The 26,289-nt window shown below is 36.8% G+C and overlaps 1 protein-coding gene across 2 annotated transcripts in view; it reads right to left on the reverse strand.

Annotated features, from left to right (window-relative positions):
* PIK3C2G (phosphatidylinositol-4-phosphate 3-kinase catalytic subunit type 2 gamma) overlaps nucleotides 1-26,289 on the reverse strand; it is a 398,571-nt gene that overhangs the window by 111,975 nt on the left and 260,307 nt on the right. For both annotated transcript variants that reach the window (XM_082421031.1, XM_082421032.1), the window contains 3 exons: nucleotides 24,334-24,470; nucleotides 22,292-22,461; nucleotides 5,100-5,256 (listed from right to left, as the gene is read on the reverse strand). In XM_082421031.1, coding sequence (XP_082277157.1) covers nucleotides 5,100-5,256; nucleotides 22,292-22,461; nucleotides 24,334-24,470 — 464 coding nt within the window. The remainder of the gene's footprint in view (nucleotides 1-5,099; nucleotides 5,257-22,291; nucleotides 22,462-24,333; nucleotides 24,471-26,289) is intronic.

Raw genomic sequence — 26,289 nt, forward strand, 5'->3', positions numbered from 1 at the left:
AAACCATGGGAATGGATTAGGTAGTCCTGGGAAGTTGTCAGCTGTCTTTCCTCATGGATGTCTTTCCAATGGATGATATCAGATTCATGATATCTAAATTTGAGCAAATTTTCTTCTCCCATAAACTCTTCCTCCTTTTTCCTGTTTCATATTTCACTGCCATCATTGTCCAAATAACAAGAAATTCACATCTTCTTTGATTCTCTTTTTCTTGATTCCCAACGTCAATCACTTAATTCTATAAAAACCATCTCAACGGTCTCATGTATTCATTCCCTTTTCCACTGCAATTATTGTCCTAGTTCAGCTCCTCATCTTCATTTGCTTAGATAACTTGAATAGCGCTTTTCTAGTTCTTCAATTGCTATGTCTCTAATTACATAATTTCTGAGTTATCTGTCTAAAGTCCAAGGTAGATGATGGCACTCCCTTCATCAAAAACAAAGAAACTTCTAGGTTCTCAGGTGACTATATATAAAAGTCCAAAATGTTCATTCTGTTCTAAATGCCTTTCTTAATCTACCTGCGATCTATCACTTCAACCTCACCGTCTACATGGGTCTCCATCTGTGCCACAGACTGGGTGCACTTGATTCCCCCCATTTCCCACACATGTCATGCCCATGCTCTTTAACCCTCCACAGACACTTATACTTTTCTTTCAGCCAGGATCCCTTTCCTCTCCTTCCTTGTCTATTGAAATTCTTTTTGAAGGCTCAACTCAAATAAATCTTCCTTCTTGAAAGCACCACAGATCCTCTTGATAAGATTTTATAACTTGCTTTCTTTGTACAGTAATCCTATTTTGGTTACATGTCTTTCATAGTATTTATTTCTGCCTAGCTTTAACTACGTTTTGTCATGTGTATGTTTGTCACGTTAGATTTTAAGTTCTTTGAGAACATAAATTAGGTTTTTATTCCATGTTGAATTGTCTATATTGTTAACATGGTGCTTTGTAAGTAGTTAGAACTTAATGAATGTCTGTGAAATAATGAATGCATGAGTGAATGAATGAAAATATATCTGTCAGGCATTTAAAACCTATAGATAGCAAGTTCAACCCCAACTAATAAACTTAAAATCAACCATAGGGAGATACATTGCCAACAGCAACTAGAGTCTAGATTAGGTTTTATCTTATCAGTTCTGTACTTAGAGTTCTAGAGACATGTGTGTATTTATTGTGGCAGTTTCCCCCGTTATCACACTATGACTGTCCATTTACTACGAACAAGCTTCTTCCCTAGATATGAATTGCTTTCTAGTTTCTCTGGATATTCTGAATTCACACCTGCTCATTTAGGGCTCTGTCAAACATTTCCTTGGGAAGTAGACCCTATACTTATCCCTTCCTACACACACACACACACACACACTACACACCAGGTGCCAAGTGCACATGGCTTCAAACCCAAGTTCTCTCCCTTTCATGTGGCTGATTAAAGGTAACAAGTGCTAACTTTGCCCTTGTTGATGTGCTTCATTCCTTAGAGAAGAGGCTTTGAGTGATGTGACTCTGCACATCAGAGTATGGATGGCCTCATACCTGGGTCCACTTAGTCAGGTCTGTTCACTGACCCACAGAGATGTGGTTCAAGTGCCTCCCTGGCTTAGATTACATGGGTTATAACTTTAATTGGGGCAGTAAGAAAGAAAAAGCATGGCTAGTACAGATAATAAACAGATAAGTTCTTTTTTAAAGGATAGGAATATTAATTTTTTTTTTTACTTTTGCTCTTCCCCTACTAAATCCAAATCTATTTTGATAGTTATGCTTAGGGAAGCAGACACTCTTTGCCACCACGTAGAGAAGTTAGAAAGATTTGTGCTTGGAAATATCTGATATAAAAATGGGTGTGATAAACATTTTAAACTGGGTGAATGGTCCCTATGTTCTTTGGGAGACTTCCATAATAATTGCTATTGATTTTTTAATAAGAGAAAAGCTGACGAAATACAGGCTTTTAAGTTAGTGAATTCAGCTAGCAACATTCTTCGGTTTCTACAGATGTTTTGCTTTTAAGCAAGATGGGCATTTCATGGATTATTTTCCCCAGATTTTCCCAGGAGTAAACAAAAAGAACTGTGAATATGTGGAAACATGCTGCTCTCAACCAAGGATGAACAATTAACTCCATAGCAGACTCACCAAACACTTGTGGCTCATAATCCTTTGTTAGTGACCATTCATGGAAGGTAGAATTTATGACCCAGATCAAGTATTTCTCAAGTTGTAACTAGGTTATGGCACAGTAGATTAACTTCTTTTTAAGTAAGTTAACACAAAAAGAGTTAGTTTGAGAGAGAATTGAGGGAAATATAGATTTCCCACATAGGTAGAAAATAATCTTTTGTAAATTTAAATTTGGTTTTTATTTTATAAGAAGCTCTACCAGAGAAGGTGTGGTCTTGAAACCTTTACTGATGCTTTGGTTATCTACAGAATCCCATAGGAAAAAAATGTGAAGAGAAGAGAATCAAGAGGTAAATAACCAGAAAGAGAGATAATAACACACTGCTGTTTTACATATCTTTATTCACTGGTCTAATTGGTCCACATTGCTGCTTAGCTCTGTTTCAATTTCTGTAAAAGTTTAAATCTAAGATTATAAGATTAATCTGAATTAGTACGCTTCACTGCCAAAATTTCTTCATTAGCCTAAAAGTCATGCTTGAATAATTAAAACATAGGGAAATTTTTTGCAAACACTATATACCAGAAGCCTTCAACATCTGATTTTAATATTACTTCATGAGAAATTATTTCAGTACTTGATTAAAATACCATATATCTACCTCTTTTAAATGAAATAACATCATACAAACTCTTTAATGACTATTTAATATATTATGACTCACATGCTAAAAGTTTTCTTTTTAGGTAGGTAGAAACATTTATTAAACAAAAGAAAAAAGCCCACCAATAGCTTTTAGAATCATTTTTTTTCCCCAAAAAGCTGTCCTTTCACATTATTTTAACATCCTTACTTGTCATTCAGCATAATTTTACTGTCACCTGAGAAAGAGTATGAAACGATATTTGTGCTTTTCTGCTTCGAGTTTATTTTTGAAACGTCTGTCACTGGTTGAAGTTGTTGTTAGAATATGGTACTTACTCCTAGTATGCAGTTATTTATAGCATTTTAGACATTTAGAAATGCTGGATACCTCATTTGCCTGTGTACATGAATTTTACCTTCCTTATTAAATTAAAAATTTTAAGACCGACTGGGTCTCATATGTTAATGTATCCTCCACAGCTTCTGGCACATATTAAGTACTCAAGAGCTCATGGATTCATGAGTTAGACCCTGCTAGAGCCCAAAAGGATATTAGAGTTGATAACTACCTGGATATTTATTATGAAATGGAGTCAAGGTCATGGACTCAGTCTTTGTAGGGTTTTACCCTTGGTATGAATGCAGATTATGAACTATAAACCATCTCATAATTGCAATATGACCTAATAGAATTGGGAGACAGAATGAAATTCTACCAATATGAATCACTGGCTGTTACTGGAAAGCCAATTTGAAGAAGACTCTGGGGATGCGCAGGACCTTATATATCCAGTTTATATGTGAAGTGACCAAAGTGTCTTTCTAAATGAAGGACTACATGTATATAGTATATTTAGAAATCCATATTTTTCAAGACAGAGAGGAAAGAAGTAAGGTGTGTATGTTGTTTGAAAAATGAAACAAGGATCAAAATCAAATCTTCACTGCAACAAGGTCAACATTTATTTAGCACTACCCAATAGAACTTTTCTGCTATGATGGAAATGTTTTATATCTGTGCTGTCCAATATGGTACCATGAGCCAGATATGGCTATTGAGCACTTGAAATGTGGCTAGTGAGACTTAGAAGCTGAATTTTAAATTTTATTCAATGTTAATTAACTTAAATTTAAATAACCAAGTGATTCGGGGATACTGTATGGACAGTGTTCTTATAGGTTAACAAGGATCTAGTATAATAAATTAATCGGATTCTACTATGTGACAGGTACTGTGCTAAGTGTTTATATTAATTATCTAATAGGGTTATTATGAAATGTATATCAGTTAATACACATAAAGCACTTAGCATAATGCTCATGCAAAGTATTCACTATTAGGTCATTTATCAGTCCTACAAGGCAGATGTTATTACCTTCATTTAATAGATGAAGAAACATGAGTCCTACTGGAGTTAAGTAACATACCTGGGGAATGTAGCCAGTAAAATGCCAAGCTAGAATTCAAACCCAGGAAGGCCCTGCACCAAGTCTGTGCCCTTAACAGCATCTAGTAGAATTGTCATTTGAAGGCTCTAAACCAGTTATTTTTGATGATTGTATTGACTCCAAACACCATGCTGATTTACAAAAGATGTATTTCTCTCCTACAATTTGCTGCAATTACTAGTGTATGTATGTACCCAAAGGAACCACCACATTTTTCTCCCAGTAGATATGTCTATCAGATCCTTCTCCTCTCACCCTGACTATCTGGTCTGTCCATTGGACAGTGGAATGAAACATTAAAAATTCCCCTGTTGGTCAACAGAGAGCACCCAGGACCATGACTCAGTAGACTCAATGTAGTAAATGTACTACCCTCGAGTCAAGTTGCTAGGAAGTCACCTTACATTTTTGGATCTCAGTTTCTTAATCTGGAAAATAAGCAAGTGATCAAAGGCGGAGATTGGGAGGGAAACCAGGAAAAATCCTTGCTTGTTCTACATCATTGGGTTGCCATAATTGAAAATGAGATAGTATTTTAAAAATACTTTTGAAAAAATTCTAAAGCACAGTGCAATTGGTATAATATTCTAAATTACTATCCTTGACCTTTAATCAAAATATACTGAGATAACCCCTGAATACATCAATATTATTGTGAAGAGAAAGGTTTGAGACAATAACTGTGAACAAATGTTATGAATTATTAAGAAATGTATTTATAAGCTGTACAATGGTACTTTTAGTTTGTTCATTCCATTCTGTTTTGAATAGCTCTTTGGGGAACTCCAAGCCATTAGCAAAGATAGACTACTGAAAGAAAGCCATAAAGGAAGCTTATTATTTCTGTTATTTCCCCAAGGGACTTACCATTTCTAGCAGGTTCAAGAGCAGGCGGCTGTGTCTTCTGACAATATTATAAGCTCGACAGCAAAGCTCCACAAAATCTTGGAAATGCTGTGGGTTTTTCCCACCCTCTGTAATAAAGTACTCCATCTCTGAAGTAAAAATAAAAGGGGCTCTGTCCCTATAAACCAAAAAACAACACCAACCATAAGCAGGAAGAGAAACGGTTTGAAGGGTTAAATTAGGCAGTGACAACAACTTATTTCCATTTGAAATTTTTTGTTATTTTCTCTCTAATGCATGAACCTCCTTCATTGTAGGACAGCTGGAGAAACTTGCTAACTGTAGACTTTGAATAATGTAGCTGAACTGCAACAGAGAAGGAAGGGTAAGTTATTTTACAAAGTTGACCTATATTGGCTCAAATAGTTAATTCCAAGTTATATTTGATGTGAATATTATTCATTAAAATTAATGTAAGGCCCAATTAATAATTAAGGTGATTTTACAGAAAGTATATTTATTGCTAAATTTTGAAATGATAGAACAGATTATATATTTAACCTCATGGTGCTTTTTTTTTTTTTTAAACTTTTCTTTTTCCCTTAGATGGTATGCTGACCCTTTAGGTAAAAAGTTTCAGGCAAAAGCTAAGATATAGTGGGCCAACATCAGTCCCGGGATCCCCCTTTTGGGCCCCACAGCCAGCCACCACTGGGATCCTGTCCTGCCCACCAGTGGGTTGGCAGCCTCCTCTTGAGCCAGAGCTGGGCAGCCAACCAGATGGGGGGCCAGCCCTTCCTACCTGTGCACCCACAGTAGTCTGCCTCATCACAAAAGAAGGGCCCACTCAGCCCACATAAAGGGCACCCCTAGAGCATACAGCTCTGCCGACCAGAGGGTAGTGTGCTGCTGGGCCCCAGAAGCCATCTCCTACATAAGGCCATTTCTCCAATGTCAGGAAACATAACTGACTTACCTAGTACTTAGAAATAAACACGGAGAATTAGGCAAAATGAGGAGACAAAGAAATATGTTCCAAAGAAGGAACAAAACCCCAGAAGAACTTAGGAAGTGGAGATAAGCAATCTATCCCATAAAGAGTTCAAGGTAATGATTGTACTAATGCTCAACAAATTGGGGAGCATTATTTACAATAGCCAAGATATGGAAGCAACCTAAGTGTCTATCGATAGATGAATGGATAAAGAAGATGTGGTGTATATATAATGGAATATTATTCAACCATAAAAAATAATGAAATCTTGCCATTTGCAACAACATGGATGGCCCTAGAGGATATTACACTAAATGAAATGAGTCAGACAGAGAGAGACATACATACCACATGGTTTCACTCACATGTAGAATTTAAGAAACAAAACAAACAAACATAGCAAAACAGAAACAGACTCAGAATCAGAAAACAAAGTGGTGGTTGCCAGAGGGGAGGGAGGTGGGGGGATTAGTGAAATAGGTGAGGGAAATTAAGAGTTACAAACTTCCTGTTATAAAATAAATAACTCACAGGGATGTAATGTATAGCATAGAGAATATAGTCAAAAATATTGTAATAATTCTGTATGGTGACAGATGGTAACTAGACTTATCATGGTGACCATTTTGTAATGTATAAAATATTGAATCACTATGTTCTACAGCTGAAACTAATTATGATGCTGTAAGCCAGTTATAGTTCAAAAAAAAAAAAGAAAAGCTAAGATATGTAATGACAAGTTCTTTCAGAAGGTAATCTGAAAAAAACAGATGTTACCAACTCACTGTGATATGCTTAGTAAGGGAAAAAAGAGGTAACTATATTTCATTTCTGGAAAAACAGAAAAACAAAGGACCAGAAAGAAGGACCAGAAGATCCTGTTTTCCCTTTATTTGTCAGTTTTTTCTCATGTTATTTGAAACACGAAGAGACCTGAGATGAAGTGTTAGTGCTTCTAATAGAGAGAGCAGAGAGAGGGCTGCTCACCCCCTCTGTGATGAGGTCTCCCTCACTGAATAAGAGCAAGGATGAGACAGAGTTTCAATACTGATTTGGCCAAAGGTCATCTAGAACAGCAGTCCCCAACCTTTTTGGCACCAGGGACAAGTTTCATGGAAGAGAATTTTTCCACGGACCAGGGGTGGTGGTGGTGAGAGGGGATGGTTTTGGGATGATTCAAGTGTGTTACATTTACTGTGCACTTTATTTCTATTATTATTACATTGTAACATATAATAAATAATTATACAACTCACCATAATGCAGAATCAGTGGGAGCCCTGAGCTTGCTTTCACTTGCCACTCACTGATAGTACTTTGATATGAGTCTGCAAGCAACTGATTATGGTCTCTGTGCAGTCAAACCTCTCTGCTAATGATAATCTGTATTTGCAGCTGCTCCCCAGCGCTAGCATCACTGCCTCAGCTCCACCTCAGATCATCAGGCATTAATTCTCATAAGAAGCACACAACCTAGATCCCTCGCATGCACAGTTCACAGTAGGGTTCGCCCTCCTATGAGAATCTAATGCCGCCGCTGATCTGACAGGAGGTGGAGCTCAGGCGGTAATGCGAGTGATGGGGAGCGGCTGTAAATACAGATGAAGCTTCGCTCACTCACCCGCCGCTCACCTCCTGCTGTGCAGCCTGGGGGTTGGGGACCCCTGATCTAGAAGCATTTGAAATGCGAATACAGTTTTGAGTAAAATGTTGTTTAAAACATAAAGATTTTTGAATGAATTGAAGACATTTTAAAATTTGAGCCTAGCAGCCTAGATATAACTAAGTTCAGTTCAAGCAGTAACTGAGAAAAGTCAAGGATTACTGAGGAAGCCTCTTAATTTTTTTGGTTAATTTTATGTATATATGTATATATATACATATGTATGTAATTGTTTGTTTGTTTGTTTTTTGGCCATGCTGTGGGGCTTGCAGGATCTCAGTTCCCTGACCAGGGATTGAACCTGAGCCTTGGCAGTGAAAGCCTGGAGTCCTAATTTAGACCACCAGGGAACTGCCAGGATAATTGTGTTCTTTATTGTTGCTATGCTTAGCTATTTTAATAAAAACATAGTAGTGAAACTGAACCTCAGATTGGGTCTTGAACCCACTTGCTGGGACTTGAACCCAGCCTAAACCCAGATTGGGACTTGAACCTCCGAGGCCGGAACTTGAACCTGGCCAAAATCCTGATTGGGACTTGAACCCATGCGACTGGGACTCAAACCTGGCCAAAACCCAGGGTCTTCCAACTGAGATCACACACCTGGTTTCAGGACTTAAGGAAGCTCAGGTTCTTGATGTCTCATTGCAGAAAGAATTCAGTGAGAGACAAGTGATACGTAAGAAGTGGATGTATTTAGAGAGAAACACACTCCACAGACAGAGCGTGGGCCCTCTCAGAAGGTGAAAGTGGCACCAGGGTATGGGGTTGTTAGTTTTTATAGGGGTGGGTAATTTCATAGGCTAATGAGTGGGAGGAGAATTCCAGCTATTTCGGGAATGGGTGGGGATTTCCAGGAATTGGGCCACCGCCCACTTTTTGATCCTTATGGTTGGCCTTGGAACTGTCATGGCGCCTGTGGGTGTGTCATTTAGCTTGCTGATGTGTTACAATGAGCGTAGACTGAGGTTCAAGGTCTAGTAGAAATCTACTTCTCTGCCATCTTGGACACATTTGGTTCTAATCAGTTTATGTCATGTCCTTGGGCTATGTCATTCTTTCAAAGGTTGTGCCCTGCCCCCGTCCCTCCTGTTTCAGTAGAGCTGGAAATCTCACTAATTGAACTTAGTTAACCAGACCTTTCAGAAGTGTGTATATTCAAATCAGAAAGCCACAACTCAGGTATTTTGTAGCTGATCTGGGGCAGTGGAATCTAATTGCAGGCAAAGTATTTTAATGAAAATAAGGAAGCTACCTCTGTCTGGCTGTGGTTTTTAAATTTTATTGTGTGATCCATGCTACCACTAAATGTCTGGAGGAGAAGCTGATGTAATAATTTCCCCACTTAGCTTTATATTCATTCATTCATTCATTCATTCATTCAAGAAAATTTATTGAGCACCTAGACACTGAGGAATTTCTTAAGAATCAAGTCCAAATTTAAAAATTTTTGCTCAAAATCCTTTTATATTTGGCCTACATTGACTTATCTAGCCTGTATGCTATGAATTTACTTTACAGCCCTTTACTTTGGCCAAGCTGGGAGCACAGATGTTGAAAACATGAGATACAGCATGGGTTCTAATCCTGGACCTGCTGTATCTCAGTTTCCTCATCTCTGAAATGGACAAGCAATACCTAGCTCTTAGAATTGCTGTGAGGATTAACTAAGAACATATACACAAAGGCCTGACACAGAGAGGACTACACACTTGTGAATGGCTCTATGAGGTTCTATGCAGAGGGCACAGACTGCAGGCCTGCCAGCCAGGCTTCAAACCATGTTCTACCACTTAGTAGTTCTGCAACCCTCAGCAAGTTACTTATCCTCTGTGTGCCTCAATCTCTTCCTCTGTAAAATGGGGATAAGAGCACTTGACTACTGGGATTGCTGAGAGGATTAAATGAGTTAAAGCATGTAAAAGTACTTAGAACATAGCCTGGCACATAGTAAACACTCAATAAATTTTAAATACTCTAATTAGTCCCCAAACTAATAAAAATGTTCTAGAGCTGAACCTAGTCGAAGCTAAATCTCCCTTTCTCTTCAAAAATGCCATCTGTAGAATCCCATCTCTCCTTCAAGGTTTAATTTACTCCCAGCTCTTCCATGTAACCTCTTTGGTTGCATAAGCCCTTAAGTGGACCTTTGAATTTGGTAGCATTTTTTACATATCACTCTCCCACAGAGTCATCACTACTGCTAACATTTTAGTGAGTTTTAGCAATATCCTAGACTTCCATAATCAGAATAAAATCTTAATTTTGTATATAAAAGTTTTCCAACTCTTTTTTCTTACTCTCTAGACTGTTGTATATTTGCTATATTGAATGAAACTTTTGAAATAATTTTGAAAGAGCACTAAATTTTACAACTTCCTGAAATTTTCTTTTCTAACGTGATAGATACGCTTTTCTTTTCAATAGAGAAATGTATGTTTGACCAAAGCGATTTCTCTTGGAAAGTTATTGTAGTTATGCTTAAGTTCATGTGATAACACATTTCCTTCTTCCATGGTAACCACCATTATAAATCAGATGAAGAAACATTATAGCAGAGAGTCAAATACACAAAGGAAGCATATCCGTTAGAGAAAATATAAACTAATGATAATACTGAAGAACCCAAGTTTAGCTGTGTTTAAATTATCATAGTTTAAAATGCTGCATCTTTTCTATATGATTTGCATGGCTCACTTCTGAGCAATTTTAAAAAATAACTCAGAATTAGACTAAAATTTTTCTAGAAATGGAAAGAAGCCTCACGTGTGAAACAGAATCCTATCCCATCCCTACAGGCTGTAAGAGCTGTAGCTGGTACATGATTTATCAATCTACTCAAATGTGAACCTAATCCTAGGTTGCAGAATTAGTGTACTGGAGCCTATGTCTGAAGTTTAAGCAGGACTTATAAACCTGAGATATAAATTGGCTGTGGCAAGAGGGAAGATTGGAAATGATTTGATCTCTTAGAATCTATACTGTGTTGCATTCTGAATAAAATGTTGAAAATCTCTCATTTATAGCTGTGCAAATAAACCAGAAATTTCTTGTTGTGACTATCCTACCTTTTTTTTTTTCTTTTCCAGATAAGTGGTTTTACTATTACCTGCCTAAGTCCTAACTATTCATGCTTCTGTACCTTTTACCTGTATAGTTTCCCACTTCTGGACATCTTTTCTATTTCTCTCTCTCTCTCACCTGATGTTGTAATACTAAGGGATCAGGATCAAAAATTTTTTCTTTTAAGAAGTCTTCTTTTTTTTTTAATCCCAAAGGCTATGCATTTATTCCTTTCTAAATGGTATATAATTTCATTTTAGGACAATTAAATATGTGTTTGCATTAATGAATATATGAAATGACAAAATTATTGAAATGGAGAACAAATTAGTAGTTGCCAGGGGTTAAGGATAGAGGGGGATCGGGGGGTGAGAGGGAAGTGGGGTAACATGAAGCATCCTGCGGGTGATGGATCTGTTCTGTATCTGGATGGTATCAATATTAATAAGCTGGTCATGATATTGTACTGTAATTTTATAAGATGTTACCATTGGGGGGAACTGGTAAAGGGCACATGGGATCTCTTTGTATTACATCTTAAAACTGCATGTGAATCTACAATTATCTCAAAATAAAATGTTTAATTAAAATTTGTATAAGACATATGGATATAAATATTGATAGAAGCCTTGGATGTAACTGATACCAGTTTGCTGGAGACAGTACAGTGAGAAGAGAAAAGGACTAAGATAAATCTTCAGGAATCTGACATCTAGTGGCTTGGTAGAAGGGAATCATCCTGCACTGGATACTGAGTAGGGGAGAAAAACTAGAGGGTGATGATGCATCATAGAAGGCAAGCAAAGAGGGTATTATGAAGAAGAAATAGTCAACACTGTTGAAATCTGCTGCTAAATTAGGTAAAATGAGGAATAAATATTGTTGGGTTTAGCATTATGGTCATCATTGATTTTATCAAGTAATGAAGAATAAAGCCAGATTGAAGTGGTTATGGAATAGGAGGTAAGAAAAGGAGACCAGGAGTTTAGAACCTCCTTCAGGAAATTTGGGAAGGTGAGCAAAATGGCATAGAAACTATTTTTTTGAGGCAAGGCTAAACTTTGGAGCGATAAGCATATTTAACAGGATTATTTAAAAGAGAGAGGAGGGAATTCCCTGGTGGTCCAGTGGTTAGGACTTGGAGCTTTCACTGCTGTGGCCCAGGTACAATCCCTGGTCGGAGAACTAAGATTCCCACAAGTCACACAGCATGGCTAATAAATAAATAAATAAATGGGAGAGGAATGCAAGGAAAAATGAATTATTGATAGCATAATGTATGTAAGAAGATGGGAGGGAAATGGTTCCAAAGCACAGATGGAGGTATTGGCTTTAGAAATGAAAAACTAATCTTCTGTTATCACAAGAAAGAAGTTTATACGCAGATATAAGTTTGTGAGTTTTGTACAGAGTACAAAAGCAGGCTCTGTTCTGTTTCTTTTTATTTTTCCCCAAAAAAGTAGGAGGTGTGGTTGTCTGTCTAAAATAAGTAGTAGTAAATAATGGGTTGGAGAGATCTGAGGTTTATCCTGTGAGGATAAGTATTGTGGGATTGCTGGGCCATGAGGATGGCCCATTTGAAACTGAGGACAACATCTGCCCTGTTGTGTCAATGCTTTCTTGCAGTGCTAGGCTGCTCAGTGTCACTAGCCCTCACAGTGGAGACTGCCCTATTCTGAAATACATTATTAAGGTAATGGACCAAGCATGCTAACTGTAATGGATGCGCTCTGAAATAGCAGAGGTGCTGTATCCTTAAAATGAGCATTCTTTCATTTATTGAACTATTCCTTAAACAAGTATGTACATACTTGAAAAATGAATGATGTTTGATTTTAAAGTATCGAGCACATAAACTATTTGAGGACATAATTATTCACAGAAGCAACTTCCTTATATGTGAATTATGCAGTCTAAATAGTACCACTGGGCTTCATCCCAGCAGTTCAGGGTGGTCTTTGGCCATACCGAGTTCAACAAAACAGTCCCTGGCGAGCTCGGAAAACTGGTGTCACATCCCATGAGCATTTAACTTCTATTAGATTAATGATTCCTATTAGATGTATTTTTTTTTAATGTAAGAAAAAAATTAAAAGAGAGTGAGCAATTGTGCCTGATTTTTCAGTCATAAAAGAGCATATTGCCCATAGATGGGAGAGTGGCCCTGCTATTGTAACACCTGGTTTTAATGTCTGAATGCCTCCCATCATGCAAACATCTTGCAACGCATTTGATTATAGTTGTTAAAGACATGAATTTAATATATATCATGGCCATAAATGCGGATAACTATGTCATCTGGTACTAACTAAAGAAACAGCCATCTTTCCCAATGCTGAAGAGGAAACAGTGTGTTGGAATTACTGAGAAATGGAATTACCAGATTCCCACATGGCACCTGCCCAAGGTGGACTATAGCAATGAAGACTTGTATCTTAGTTTGTGATTCGTAAATTAGAGAAAATAACAGTAGCTACCGCAAAGAGTTCCTGTGAGGATTAATTAAGCTAATGCACATCAAGTATTGATAAGGCTTTAAAGGGTAATTTTGACTTTTCCGTTTAGAATCTGATCCCATATACTGGATGACACAGCACCACCCTAAGAAGCACTGCTTTCTGCCACTCCCAGTGACATTTCACCACAATCTGAGAAAAGCTATGTGTTTCAGTCGTGGTGATGTAGGCAGGGGATATGGAGAGAGGACTGGAAAGACAGAGAACTCAAGCAAGGATTCATGATGATAGAATCTGTCTTCTGTGCTCTGTGAACATACTTATTTCTTCCTTTTATAGGATAGTTCATCTAATATTTACTCGAGCAATGGATAAAGCCTGTAAATGGACACATACAAATGGACATTGAAAGGCTCGAGGGCTGAATATGTATTTGTACCCTGAACTGAAATGTGGGACTCAGTAATGAGGCGCATTTTATGTTTATTATTGAAATTATTATTAATTTCATGAATTAAAAATGTTTTGTCCCCAGGAAATATCATAGTAACATTAAAATATATTGTTTTAAAGATTCCTAAAAGCTGCAGACTCCCATCATAGTGAATGGTGATATTAGCATACAAATAAATGACTACAGAGTACATTGGGCAATGTTTAAGCCTACACTTTTCCTGATATCACAAATGACCTACATTTCAGAGAGCACATTTTGCTGTCCAACAGAAAGAACACAAGTCTCTTGTCTCATATCCATGAGTTATTTGAGAAGGCAGATTTGGAATCTCCATTGGATAGGATAGAACCTTGTATAATTAGACAACACAAGAAACCTCATATGTGCAATATAATAAGAACATAAGGGTGCATGTACTATTACAAAAAGAACATTTAACACCCTGTGAGAGCTCCAAGCTCTCAGCAATTATTAACTAAGGAGACCCTCACCAATAATCTCTTAAGTGTAAAACATGTTTTTTCCCTGGTCTAGCCTCTTTTATAAATACACTGTGGGTCCTAAGTTAGACTCTGGGAGGTCCCTGATCTTTAACTGCTTAATAACTTTAGATACTGACTCTGGAGTTCCTCCCAGGCTCAGGTACACTGTCTCTCTTATTTGAAGAGGGTAGTTAAAACAACTACCTCTTCACAAGGCCTACTTTCCTAAGTCTGATATTTTGGGTGTGAGTTTATAGTAGATCAGGATTTTATGAGAATGGCAACAGAATGGTCAGTTCCTCCAAATTCCCATGTTTCCCCCACCTTGAGCTTGAGTTCAAGGGAAAGTGCACAGTTATGCTTTGCATGGAATTCCAGTGTATGGTTGGAACAGAAATTAGTCTGGATATAGGGAAAAGATTATTAATGCTATAATGCTTGGGTGACAATGAATGGTAGTATCGCATTTTAAATACGATAAGATTTTAAAATCAGGTTGAAGGTATAAATCAAGAATAGCCCAAGTTACCTCTGAAAACATTTAAATCACTCTTAAAGTTACCATATGCATGATCAATATTTATGTATAAAGCTTGAAATGGACGTTTTATCTCTTACTAAGTTTAACATCAGGAGTGTCTCCCCCAGCACAGAAGCAGGTACTGTTTCTTCATTTGGGTACCAGAAGAAGTTCTAATACTAGGCTCATGTTTAGGAGATATCTGTAGTCTTTCTTCAAAAACTAGACTCAGACTCAGGGTTATGAGATGCTTATATTGACAGGCACATTGTATCTTAGACCAGCTAAGGAGTCAGCGCTCATGTCTGCCATCTTAAGCATGCTTTGTTCTCACTGGGTGCAGGAAAGCAGAATCCTTACACTATTTAAATTGTTTTCTCTCTCTCCTTACCTCCTTCCCTATCTTTGTTCCCCTCTGTGTCACAAACTTTTCTTCCTTTCTCAAGCACCCTTCACTCTTTTCATCTGAAAATGTGCAAGTCTCTTTTTGAAGAAAACTCATGGTTGGGTGGTTGGGTTTTTTAATTAGAGAAACTGTTTTTTTTTATTATAATGGGAGGGAGGTAAATATAAAGGAAGTTACTCAAAAGAAAGCAGGTGATAAAGCATAATGGAATGATAAATTGAAGTAGAAGAGGGAAAAACAACAGTGAGAAGATGGGAATGACAAAATAAACTTCATTTCTTGAAATAGTGAGAGTGCTTTGGAAAATCCAAAGCCCTATTCAAATGCTAGGTGTAGTTTGCCTGAGATTGACTTTGTGACTGGAGAAGGCCTTTGTGAAAATTACAGTGTACCAAATTTTTTTTCAGTTATTTCGCTGTGGTAAAATACATATAACATAAAACGTACCATCTTAAACCATTGTTAAGTGTACAGTTCAGTGGTATTAAAAATATTCATCATGTTGTGCAACCATCACCACCATTCACCTCCACAATTCTTTTCATCTCTTAACACTGAAATTCTATACCCATTAAACAATAACTCCCCATTCCCCCCTCCCCAAGGCTCCTGGTCACCACCACCTTAGTTTCTGTATCTCTGTAGCTATGATTTGGACATCATGTAAGTGGAATCATACAGTCATTTGTCTTTTTGAGACTGGCTTATTTTGCTTAGTGCAACGTCCTCAGGATTCAACCATGCTGTGGCGTGTGTCAGAATTATTCCTTTAAGAATGAATAATAGTCTACGAAATGTATACTCCGTATTCTGCTTATCCATTCATCTGTTGATGAACATTTGGATTGCTTCCACATTTCAGTTATTGTGAATAATGTTGTTATAAACATGGTTGTACAAATATCTCTTTGATACTCTGCTTTCAATTTCTTTGGGTATATTCCCAGAAGCAGAATTGCTGGATCATATGGTAATTCCATTTTTAATTTTGTGAGTAACAGCCATACTGTTTTCCACAGTAGCTGTACTATTTTATATTCCCACTGACATTGCACAGGGGTTCCAATTTCTCCACATCCTTGTCAAAACTTATTTTCTGTTTTTTGACAATAGCCATCCTAAATGGTTATGAGGTAGTATGTATCAAATTTTGAGTCTCATCCCCCAGACTCCCACATGTAAAAACCATCAGGTAAAAAAATCCCTGGGTAAATTTCCAGTTAGAATAACAGAATATGGCAAATTCTTAATAATTTTATCTTCAGAAAAACTGCTGCTTCTCAGGTCAAGAAAAGTAAATTGTATGGCATTTTTGTAGTGATCCTTCAATTAATCAAAATTGAGCCTCTGCTAAATGTCAGGCACTAGCTAGGCGCTTAAGATACAAAGATGTTCTTATGGCACTCACAGTTGGAGAGGTATTAGATAGTGTGTTTTTCTTCTAGAAAGTTCAGATGAAATTGAAACCTGCTTTGAGTTAAAGGAACCAGAGTGTTTCTTAATAAACAATCTTGTGAAAACAGACCAGTGAAACATCTAATTTCAAAGAACACTAAGGTAGTAATTAAAGCATGTGGGAGATCATTAATACCTATATGGCATTTGGATTACTATGAATATTGTACTAAACCAGAATGACTGGAGTAAGACAAAAATTAATCTTTTAATCTGCTAATGGAGTTTTTTCCCAAAGATGGTTAAATTGAGGATATTTAGAATATAGATAATATAATACTCAAATTAGAGCTTAAACATTAAACATTTTTAAATTAATGGTAATTAAATATGGAAGACAGTGTCAAAACGATTATAGATACAGATAATTTTTATGACTAATATTGAGATGAAAATTCTGAGATCAATTATATTAGGTGATTGTTGATCTGTTGGGATAAAACTTGAAAATCGGGTATAAATCATGTTGTTAAAAAGACAGATATATAATATTGTGATCACCCAGGTGTATATATTTTAATAGGAAAAGAACAGAGTTTGACTTTTGTTGAGTTCTGGAATGATTTTTCATCTGTTTTAAAATGGATTTATGTCCTAGAGTGTGGTGGTAAATATTTAATAACCAGCTCACTTACTTTTTTTAGGGAAAAAAAAAGCTCTGATTTGTGACATTTGCCAATTTCCATGGTGTATATTCTCCCACCATGGCTGATTTCAGGCTACCAGTGGAATGTCATTGAATGTGGAGTTGAGAAAGAATACACATAATAGGCTCTTCCAAGCCAGTGTGAGCCAGCTCCAGCACACCTCTGCTCATGTCTAAAATTGTATCAGAAGTCAAAAGTGACTTGGTGAAAAACATTACAATCCAAATAAACCTAATAGTGCAATCTAATCTATCAGTCAACAAACTTCAAAGTCAGAGAAGTTCAATTTATAAATTTAAAAAGTACCAAAGTACTTTAAAAAGTACCAAAATAAGATATTTAGATAACTTTGAACAAAAAGAAACAATAATTACCTAAAGATGCAATCTCATTTCTTGTCACTTCATTTGGAATACTTACATTATAATTAATTCCAACAAACATTTATAGAGCCTTTACTCAGTGCTAGGAACTCTTCCAAGCATTTTACATATATCAATTAATTTAATCTTCAAAACAAATATGTTTTTCATAAAAGATTAAACTGAAGCATACAGAGCCATTTGTTTAAGGTCACATCATTAGTAAATGATAGTAAGGGATTAAAAAAAAAAAAAGCTTAGTCTAACTCCAGGGTACCTGCCTTTAACTACTGCTCATACAGCCTCTAAAATTATCTAGAAATAAGGCTGCAAGAAAGACTTCATGCAAGTCTGGCATTACAAAGTGAAAGACCATACAGACTGGAAATATAGTCTGAAAAAATAAAAGTATGAAACAATGAGTTAGGAGAACGATAAACATCACCAATAAAGGCCTTCCTTAATTTCTCCTCCTCTGTAAAAGAAAGTCACCATCAAGAAATTATTGAGTGGAAATTTAGAGTTTATTACAATAATATCTTTTATACAATGAAAAAATTACTATATGGAAATCATTGTTACAGGGGAACTTTGAGTGAAAAATTGTGGATGTATAATTTGTTAACCACTTTAATTTGAATCTCTGTAAGAGAAAATAAAGAAATGAAGATAATAATTAGGCAATACTTCAAAAGAAAAACCAACTGGTTTCAGAAAGTTGGTGAAATTTCTCATTGTTTTCATTGTAGGGATTAGCCATTTTTTTCCTCAGAATCATTAAATAATGCTGGGGCTGAATTGTCCTGTGATTTAATCTGCAGGTGTAAATCCTCTTCATCTAATCTCATAATTAAAACCGATAAGGAAGAACTTCTTGTTTATATACAAGATGTGAAATCCTTCAAATTCATAACTGAGATGTAATTTTTTTTCTTTCTTCAAAGTTAGAAAGTTAGAGCTTCAGATTTGGTCTAAGCATGAAGATGGGCTTTCCAGATTTCTGGACAACTGAATTAAGAGCAGTGGTTCAGGGAAACCTGAGCAAAGACTCCTAATGAGAGTGTTGCTGGGATGACTCCATATAATTCAAAAATCAGGACAGCCCAATGTTTATAAACATGTCTTAAGCAGAATCACACGGACGATTAGTGTAAGATGTTCTGGAATGATGATATAAGCATCAGTACAAAGCATGAGTACAAAAGGGCAATGGCCCAGCAAGAAATCCCTTTATTTCTCAAGATCTTCCTTGTAAGGAGAATATCACTTCATTGCTGCTTCCTCTTAAGGAAACCAAGGGAAAATCTCTCCCCAGATATACTGCATTTGCTTTTGCTTTGTTGGCCTGCTAATTTCCATTATTAAGTTCTGTATCCTTGGCTAAGGGTTAAATCTTAGAGAGGGATTTTATGTTATGTATGTGATTTCTTTTTGTCAACCCCAAACTTATCCACAACTGGAAACTGTATTTATGTGAGGTTGAGCAATTGTATTATGAAGTAAAATCAGTTAATGTATGTTAGTGACACTTTGTAAACCATAAAAAGTCACACAAATACTTTCCTTCCTCATGTTTTTAAGGAGTAGACAATAGGAGAAACACATGTGTCTGGGATACATATGCTCTTTACTCCCTGCGGTGCTGCATTTTATGTTAAGGAGTATGATGCTGGCTTATTGCTGTTTATTACTGGGGCATTTATATGGCCTTGCTAGGCTATGGGAGATTAGGATAGTCATAGGGCATGATTTACAAACCTGGCTTTGTACATTAGGGAGTGTTTATTAATATATCTAGTATGTGTACAGAAGAAGCTAGGTGGAGCTGGCTTTTCTCTAGAGATCAGTTTTATACGTAATAAGTGTAGTACAAATAAGAATGTTCATTTATCCTAGGGGGATTCAGAGGCCTGATTTATGAGACCTTTGTCCACCTAGCAACCAAGAAGAACAACCAGTGGACCTAGGATGGAAGACATCAGTTGCTTAATGAAACAACAATCAAATGAACTCCAGAAACAACTGAAAGAGACTTTGAAGAAAATTATAAGATGCTGCCTATAATTCAAAATATATAGTGAGTAATAGGGAGTAGACATAGTTCAGTTTAACCATTAAGGAAACTCAGGGCAGAAGTATCAGTATCAAGAAAGAAATCCAAGGATACATTGCCAATGAGTCTTACATAGCCATTGGTGGAGACAGAATCCTGCAAACAATAATCCAAATGGGTCATAATGCTGCAGTTGGCCTCCTTAGCTGGTGCTCAATAATCAATAATCTCAAGGGAAGACAGGGCCAACTTCATTTTCTTTCATCCAATTAATAATTATTGAAAGGTTGAAGGCTAACCTGTGAATAGTTTATTGGCTGGCTAATTCAGAAAACAATATTAAGAACCTACTATAAGTGAGGCTCTGTGCTGGGCACATTTTCATGACCTCCATAACGGTTGCATAAAAAAGATTTAAATTGCTGCACTTCAGAAGTAGCAGTAGCTGCTGTAACATCAACAAACAAACAATTGGGCTCCATCTTTTCTACAGACCTTGGTGGATATCTTTATTATAGCACTTACTATATTGTTTAGTAACTTGTTCTTTACCTTGTATGTTTCCCCAACTGAAACTTTTTCTGTAGAGCTGGAATATCTTTATGCATCTTTTAACCACCCCCATGGTCAACACAGATGCTGGTCGAATAAATGAATAAGGGGGTTAACCCGAATTCTCACTGGACAATACAGCAAAATAAATAAAGATGTTACAGTTTTAATCTAATCTTTAAATTTCTAGGAAAGAGTGGATTTAGGGAAAGTGTTACATAAGTAAATTATGCAATATGCTCGTATATGTTAATTAACATTTGTCCTTTATAGACCAGATATCCCTCCTCTGTGATGTTCTAATTGTCTATACATCTATCTCTGCCCTCACCACATTCTGGAGTAATTATTTATGTGTCTGTCTTCCCAGTATTTTAAAGAAAGAGTAAGCCCCAATGAGGTGGTAAAAGTGTATTATTCATCTTTGTATCCCCAAGGTTTATCACAGTCCTTGGCACACAGACCATCCTCAACAGATGTGTAAGGAATGAATGAATATGTGGTGCCTCTTCCTGAGCTTATTCATTATAGAAGGCAATATACTGAAAATAATAAAAAGTGAGACAATTCCATCTGTATGCCTCCACAAAATAGAAGCTATCAGTTTATAAGAATTAAACCTTATTATGTAGTTTATATTGGTATTTTAATACCAGATTACGACAATCTGGTGAAAATTCATCTTGTTATATTGTAGGAGACTTTTATGTCCTCTGTTGAAGAGCTATTTTTAGCTAAAAGTGATTGATTAGTCTTTGGAATGGTCTGATCCCATTTCTACTTTAATATGAAGTATCCTTTTGGAGCAAGGGACTTTTAGATTTCTGGTTCCCTTGCCCCCAGCTCAAATAAAATAAAACAAAAACCTATTCAACAACCAGTCTTTTCTTTTTCAGTAAATGATATAATTGTTTGCTAAGAACAAAAATCCAGGAGTTATCCTTGAATATTTTCCTTTCTTCTTCTACCCACCGGGCCCATTTTCCCAGCCCATTAATGACTGCCAATGCCAATCAATTAGCAGGTCCTGTGGTTCAGATTCCAAAATATATTCTGAATCTGTCAGTTTTTGCCACTTCTTAACCATTAAGGTCTTGCCTTAACTATTGCAATAGCCTTCGAACTGGTCTCATTACTTGACAGGACAGCAGGAGAGAGCTTTGAAATCCACTGAAATCCATCAATGGTTTGCCTCTGAACGTAAAGTAAAAGCCAACCTCTACACCATGTCCTCAGTGCCCTACTTGATCTGGCCTCCACCAAACCCTTTATCTTTCCCTCCTACTACCCACCCCTCTTTATTCCACCTCCAGGCCCCAGGCCTTCTTGCTGTCACTGGAACAGGCCTGCTTAGTCCATGCTCATGGATGTTATTTTTGCTGTTCTCTCTTCCTAGAATACTCTTCTCATGGATCTCCACAAGGTGATTACTCACCATACAGCTATCTCTCATTTCTTTAAGGAGGCCTCTTTAAAATAGCATCCCTGCCCCTGTTAATTTCTATCCCATTTCTCTGCTTTAGTTTCTTAGTAAGAAATGAAACTCCTCATTTCCTCGTGTTATCTTTTTTAATGTCTGTCATCCCTACTAAAAAGACATCACGGTTTGTATCTGCTTTGTCCACTGTTGTATCCCCAGAGTCTTGAATGGTAGATGCTTACTAAATATTTTTGGAATAATTCAAGCCTAATTCAGTGCAGTAAGTGTGCTCATTTTACATGTAGACCAGGCTGGTGATTGTTATGGGCAATATACCAGATGTATTGAGACCATGAACTCAGGCCTCGTTGTCCATTCAAGGCTTATAAGAAAATGAACATATCATATTTCATACAATTCAGACTGGAGCAGTATTAGTATCCTGTGGGAGAAGGCCAATTTAATCTACTAACAGTTTGAGGAAACCTAATTTGTTCCATTAACAGTCTATCAAAAAAAAATCTTTCCTTCAATATTATTAGATATATAGTCATGTTTATGTTATCTTGGGGAATTTGAGAGATGGGGAACAAGTCATCTGCTGGGTTTCTATGCCATTACATGTTATATATCACTCCGGGAGATTGCTTAATTACATTAATAAACATTATTTGAGCACTGACCTTTTTATCCCTCCAAATGTTTGTGCATGACCCAGGAATTTTCCAAAGTCAATATGAAACATGTGGCCTGACTTTGTCAGCATGATATTGTCGTTGTGACGGTCACAGACTCCCAGGATGAACGTTACCACACACCAGCCAGCACAGGAATAGAAAAAGTTCCTCAAGGCCTAATTGGTTGAAAAATAATAACACAACAATGACACACACAAAAAATGAGCAAACGCAGAGGTAATGGTAAAAATACGATAAAAAGCAAAATTATATAATCAAGAACCAATTCTACATCTCAGTTGAGTGGATATGATTAAATGGTTGGTTCTTGATACGCTACAGAAGAACATGAAGCAATCTGTTCTTTAGCCTAATGAGTGTTTTTGTTGAAATGGGAGAAAATAACTTTCATTCATTTAAAGCTAATTTTCACAGTTTATTAGAGAGGATTCTTAGTGTTATTTTTTAATGTCACAAATATACAATAGTGGATACCTTTTTTCAAGGTAAAAGAAGAAGGAACAATATGGTCCAGTATTGCCTATTCCCATAGAAATTTAAAATACCAATTTTTTAATATTTGAAATTTTTAACACAGAAAAAACTACACTGAGATATCTGTAACATTTTATCTTTATCCTACAAATATGTCATCCAGTTAATGCCCCAAAGGGTTTTGGTACAGTATATACCAGTGAACTCTTGTGCGGGTAGAAGCAGATTCCACTAAGTTAGTTGTGGCTTATGTTTCTTTAATAGACAGAGGTTTCTTGCCAAAATTACTCTTTTTTCAAAAAAACTGTCCCCTGGGTATTCATTGTTTTGATCGATGATGCAACGATGAGTGTAAGCACGAGTGACTGGCTGAGCCACAGGTATGGGCCTCCTCAACTAGCGAGTGGAAGACCACGTGGCTGGACTACATACCAGGACACCTTATTTCCAGGTATCCCAGGTGCCTGAGCAAGTCTTTAATTTGTCTGTCTAGATTTTCTCTACTTGTAAAGTGAAGATAATAAAATATGTCCTTCACATGGTGGTTAAGAACATCAAATGTACATGGAAACACCCCAAACAATATAACCCCAGGGGTTTGTGCCTAACTCAAGCTACAATTTGGGGAAAGGCTAAAAACTAGATTTCTAGATAATCGCATCTAATTCCCTGTTACTTGGCCTCCAAAACCTGTATTTTGCTCTATTCCAATCTCACAGAAGTCTGGAGTAGATGAACTCTTGGATCTCTCCTTCATGGCCCAGGCCAGCTAGGGTGACCAAGCCTGCCAGTTTGCCCAGGACTGAGGAGTTTCCTAGAATGAGGGATGTTTAGTGCTCAGGACAGTTCTGAGCAAATCTAATGCTGGCCCATATTGCATCTTTGTGTGAATTAGCATAAAGGTGCCCCTGCCTCTGGGGCAGCTGTACCAGTTCATGCCTTGGCAAGTGAAACAAGGCCTGGCTCTAGCCAACTCATCCCCTAATCTGGGAGCCCTGGTAGAGGGTGGAACCTGTACGATTGTAGACTGCAGGCTAGATGCCAGGGTAAAGTGGGAAAAAATGTTGGCAGTCAAATGGAATAGTATACATTTTGTAAAGTTCTGAGATACAAAAAAATAAAAACTCTATTAGGCATTCTGCAAACATTGAAAGAGTGAGGCATGAAAAAACAGAACTTGGAGGAAGAAATATATTGCAATGGAAGGAGGGAGATATATAGAAATTATAGGTTGTGTACAAATAGGCACAAGTAACTTGAAGGAGGTAGTTTTCAGGAGCATCATCTCAGGTGATATTGCTGTAAGGGAAGCAGCTGAGCAAAGAGAGTCTTTATTGATAGCCCAGAATTCCACCCAGAGGGAAAACCAGACACAGAAATTGTTATCTAGGTAATATACCATTTAAACTCTGTCATGATTACTATGCTGATGACTGAATGAATTAGACCTCAAGATGTACTTAATTTACTTTTTCATAAATCAGAATATCTAATGAGCCAGAGTATATCCTTATTTAAGTACATTATTTAAAATTTGCTGCAGAAGGACAAACCTTTTCATAATCCACCTTTAAATGGTTGTGCTGACTGAACCATTTTTTGATTGTATTTTCTTTCAGTGGTCCTATCAGTCCAGAATGGCGATGAATTTTCGCGAGGGTTATAGCATCGGGCACCATCTGCACCAATCCTGGTTGATAAAAAAGAGGTTATGGAAATACTTCTTTCTTTACAGGATGAGGGATACTTAGGAAAGGCATCTTGATATAGATAACAACATCAATAGTTGCCAGCACTACTCGGATTACCCTTTTTATTTCCCAATCTTCTTCTCTGAAGGAGTCTTACCTAGATGGTATTGCTTCTAATTTTTCCTAAATCCTAGGGAGCAATGAGGCTACTTGTGTTTGGATCAGATGTATCAGAGCAGCTTTAATATTTTTTCTAGAACTACAGTAGAGAGCAAATCTAGATGGTCTCCCAGAGACTGCACTGAGTCAATAGAGCAGTGAATTAAATAACATATGGCTTGTGCATTCATTTAGTTTAAGGGAGGACATTCAAACTTGTGTAACAAGCATATTTATGATGTAAGTGAATCAAATACAACCTCTGTGACAAACATTTCAAATATATTATAAAAATCAATGTTCAGGTTAATAAAAGCTTCACTGTTCAATGTTTCATTTCTAGGAGTGAACAGAGTAACTCTGCAGTGAACATGTACAGAACCACCTGCTTCTTCCTTCTCAGTCCGCATTAAAGTGAAACTATGATAACAATCTTTTTAAGGGAGCATATATTGATTGAACTTCAATAGGAGCTTTGCCCCACTAGCCATGCATCCATCAAGGCTTCTTTTCATTGTGTTCCTAAGGTTATTGGAATGTAAATATTTTCAAGCCTTCGGATTTTTATTCTGTACAGAACAGCAATTTAAACCCGGTATTTAAAATTCTCCCAGGACTAATGTACACAAAACAACCTGTAATGTACAGTTCTGTAAATAAAGTCATTGAAAGAAATTAAAGTCTAGAATTTCTGATTTCCACAATCTTGACAACTGCAAGAGTTGCAAACACAAATGCCCAAAGGGACCAGGGACATAAATGTAATTATGTGAAAAGAGAGAAGATTAAGTTTTAAAAATTGACTATTTCATGGTCTACCTTAAAAATATTCAAATTAAACAACAAACAAGAATATCACAGTAATGGTAAATGAAACATTTCTCAGTGCTGAATTTGGCCAGTGGCAGCTGGTTGCAGGCTTAATCTCTCTCTCTCGCTCTCTGTCTCTCTTTTTTTGCAGCCTTAATCTCTTAACATCCAATAGCCCAGCCCAGTCCAATCATGACCGTTAGGCATCTATTGATACATTGCCTCATCAGAAAGAAACTTAAACATGGAGAGTGGGAATTCAATGTTGCAAAAATAACCTATTAAAATCTATTTGTTAAAAACAAAAAGAAAGAAGGAGATGTAACATCCCAGAGATAAATCCTGGGCTTATCTTTAATATCATAACACTTCTCCCTTCTCCCCCAACAGTATTAGGCTCTTGTGCTAGTTTTCTTGTGCTTATTAAGTGAGATAGCAAATGTAAAGCACTGCATTTAACAGTAATATAATTACTCTAAAAAGAGTAATAGAATTCCACTTTCTAATCCTGAAATTTTCCCTCATTTTTCCAGTTCCTCTCTTTAACACTTCCTAACAGAAAACCACCTTCTACCTGGTTCCTGCGTTTCTCATTGCCACCTTGCATCTGACCATGCCCCAAATTAGGACTTAGATTACTGCACCCTTTAGATAGGGTGCTGTAGCAATGTCAGTTACTCTTCAGACCACATTTGTCTTCAGGGAGTTAATCATTGCTAAATCCCAAGCCATTTGTCATGTCTTTCATTGTTGACTACCCAGAAAACTTTGCACCTAATTTATAACAATCATGGTGGCTAAATTCTGCTCATTAATTAAAACCATAAATTACATTTTATACATTTTAAG

Source organism: Balaenoptera physalus (assembly GCF_965194825.1).
Source record: "Balaenoptera physalus genome assembly, chromosome: 13".
Classification (NCBI taxonomy): domain Eukaryota; kingdom Metazoa; phylum Chordata; class Mammalia; order Artiodactyla; family Balaenopteridae; genus Balaenoptera; species Balaenoptera physalus.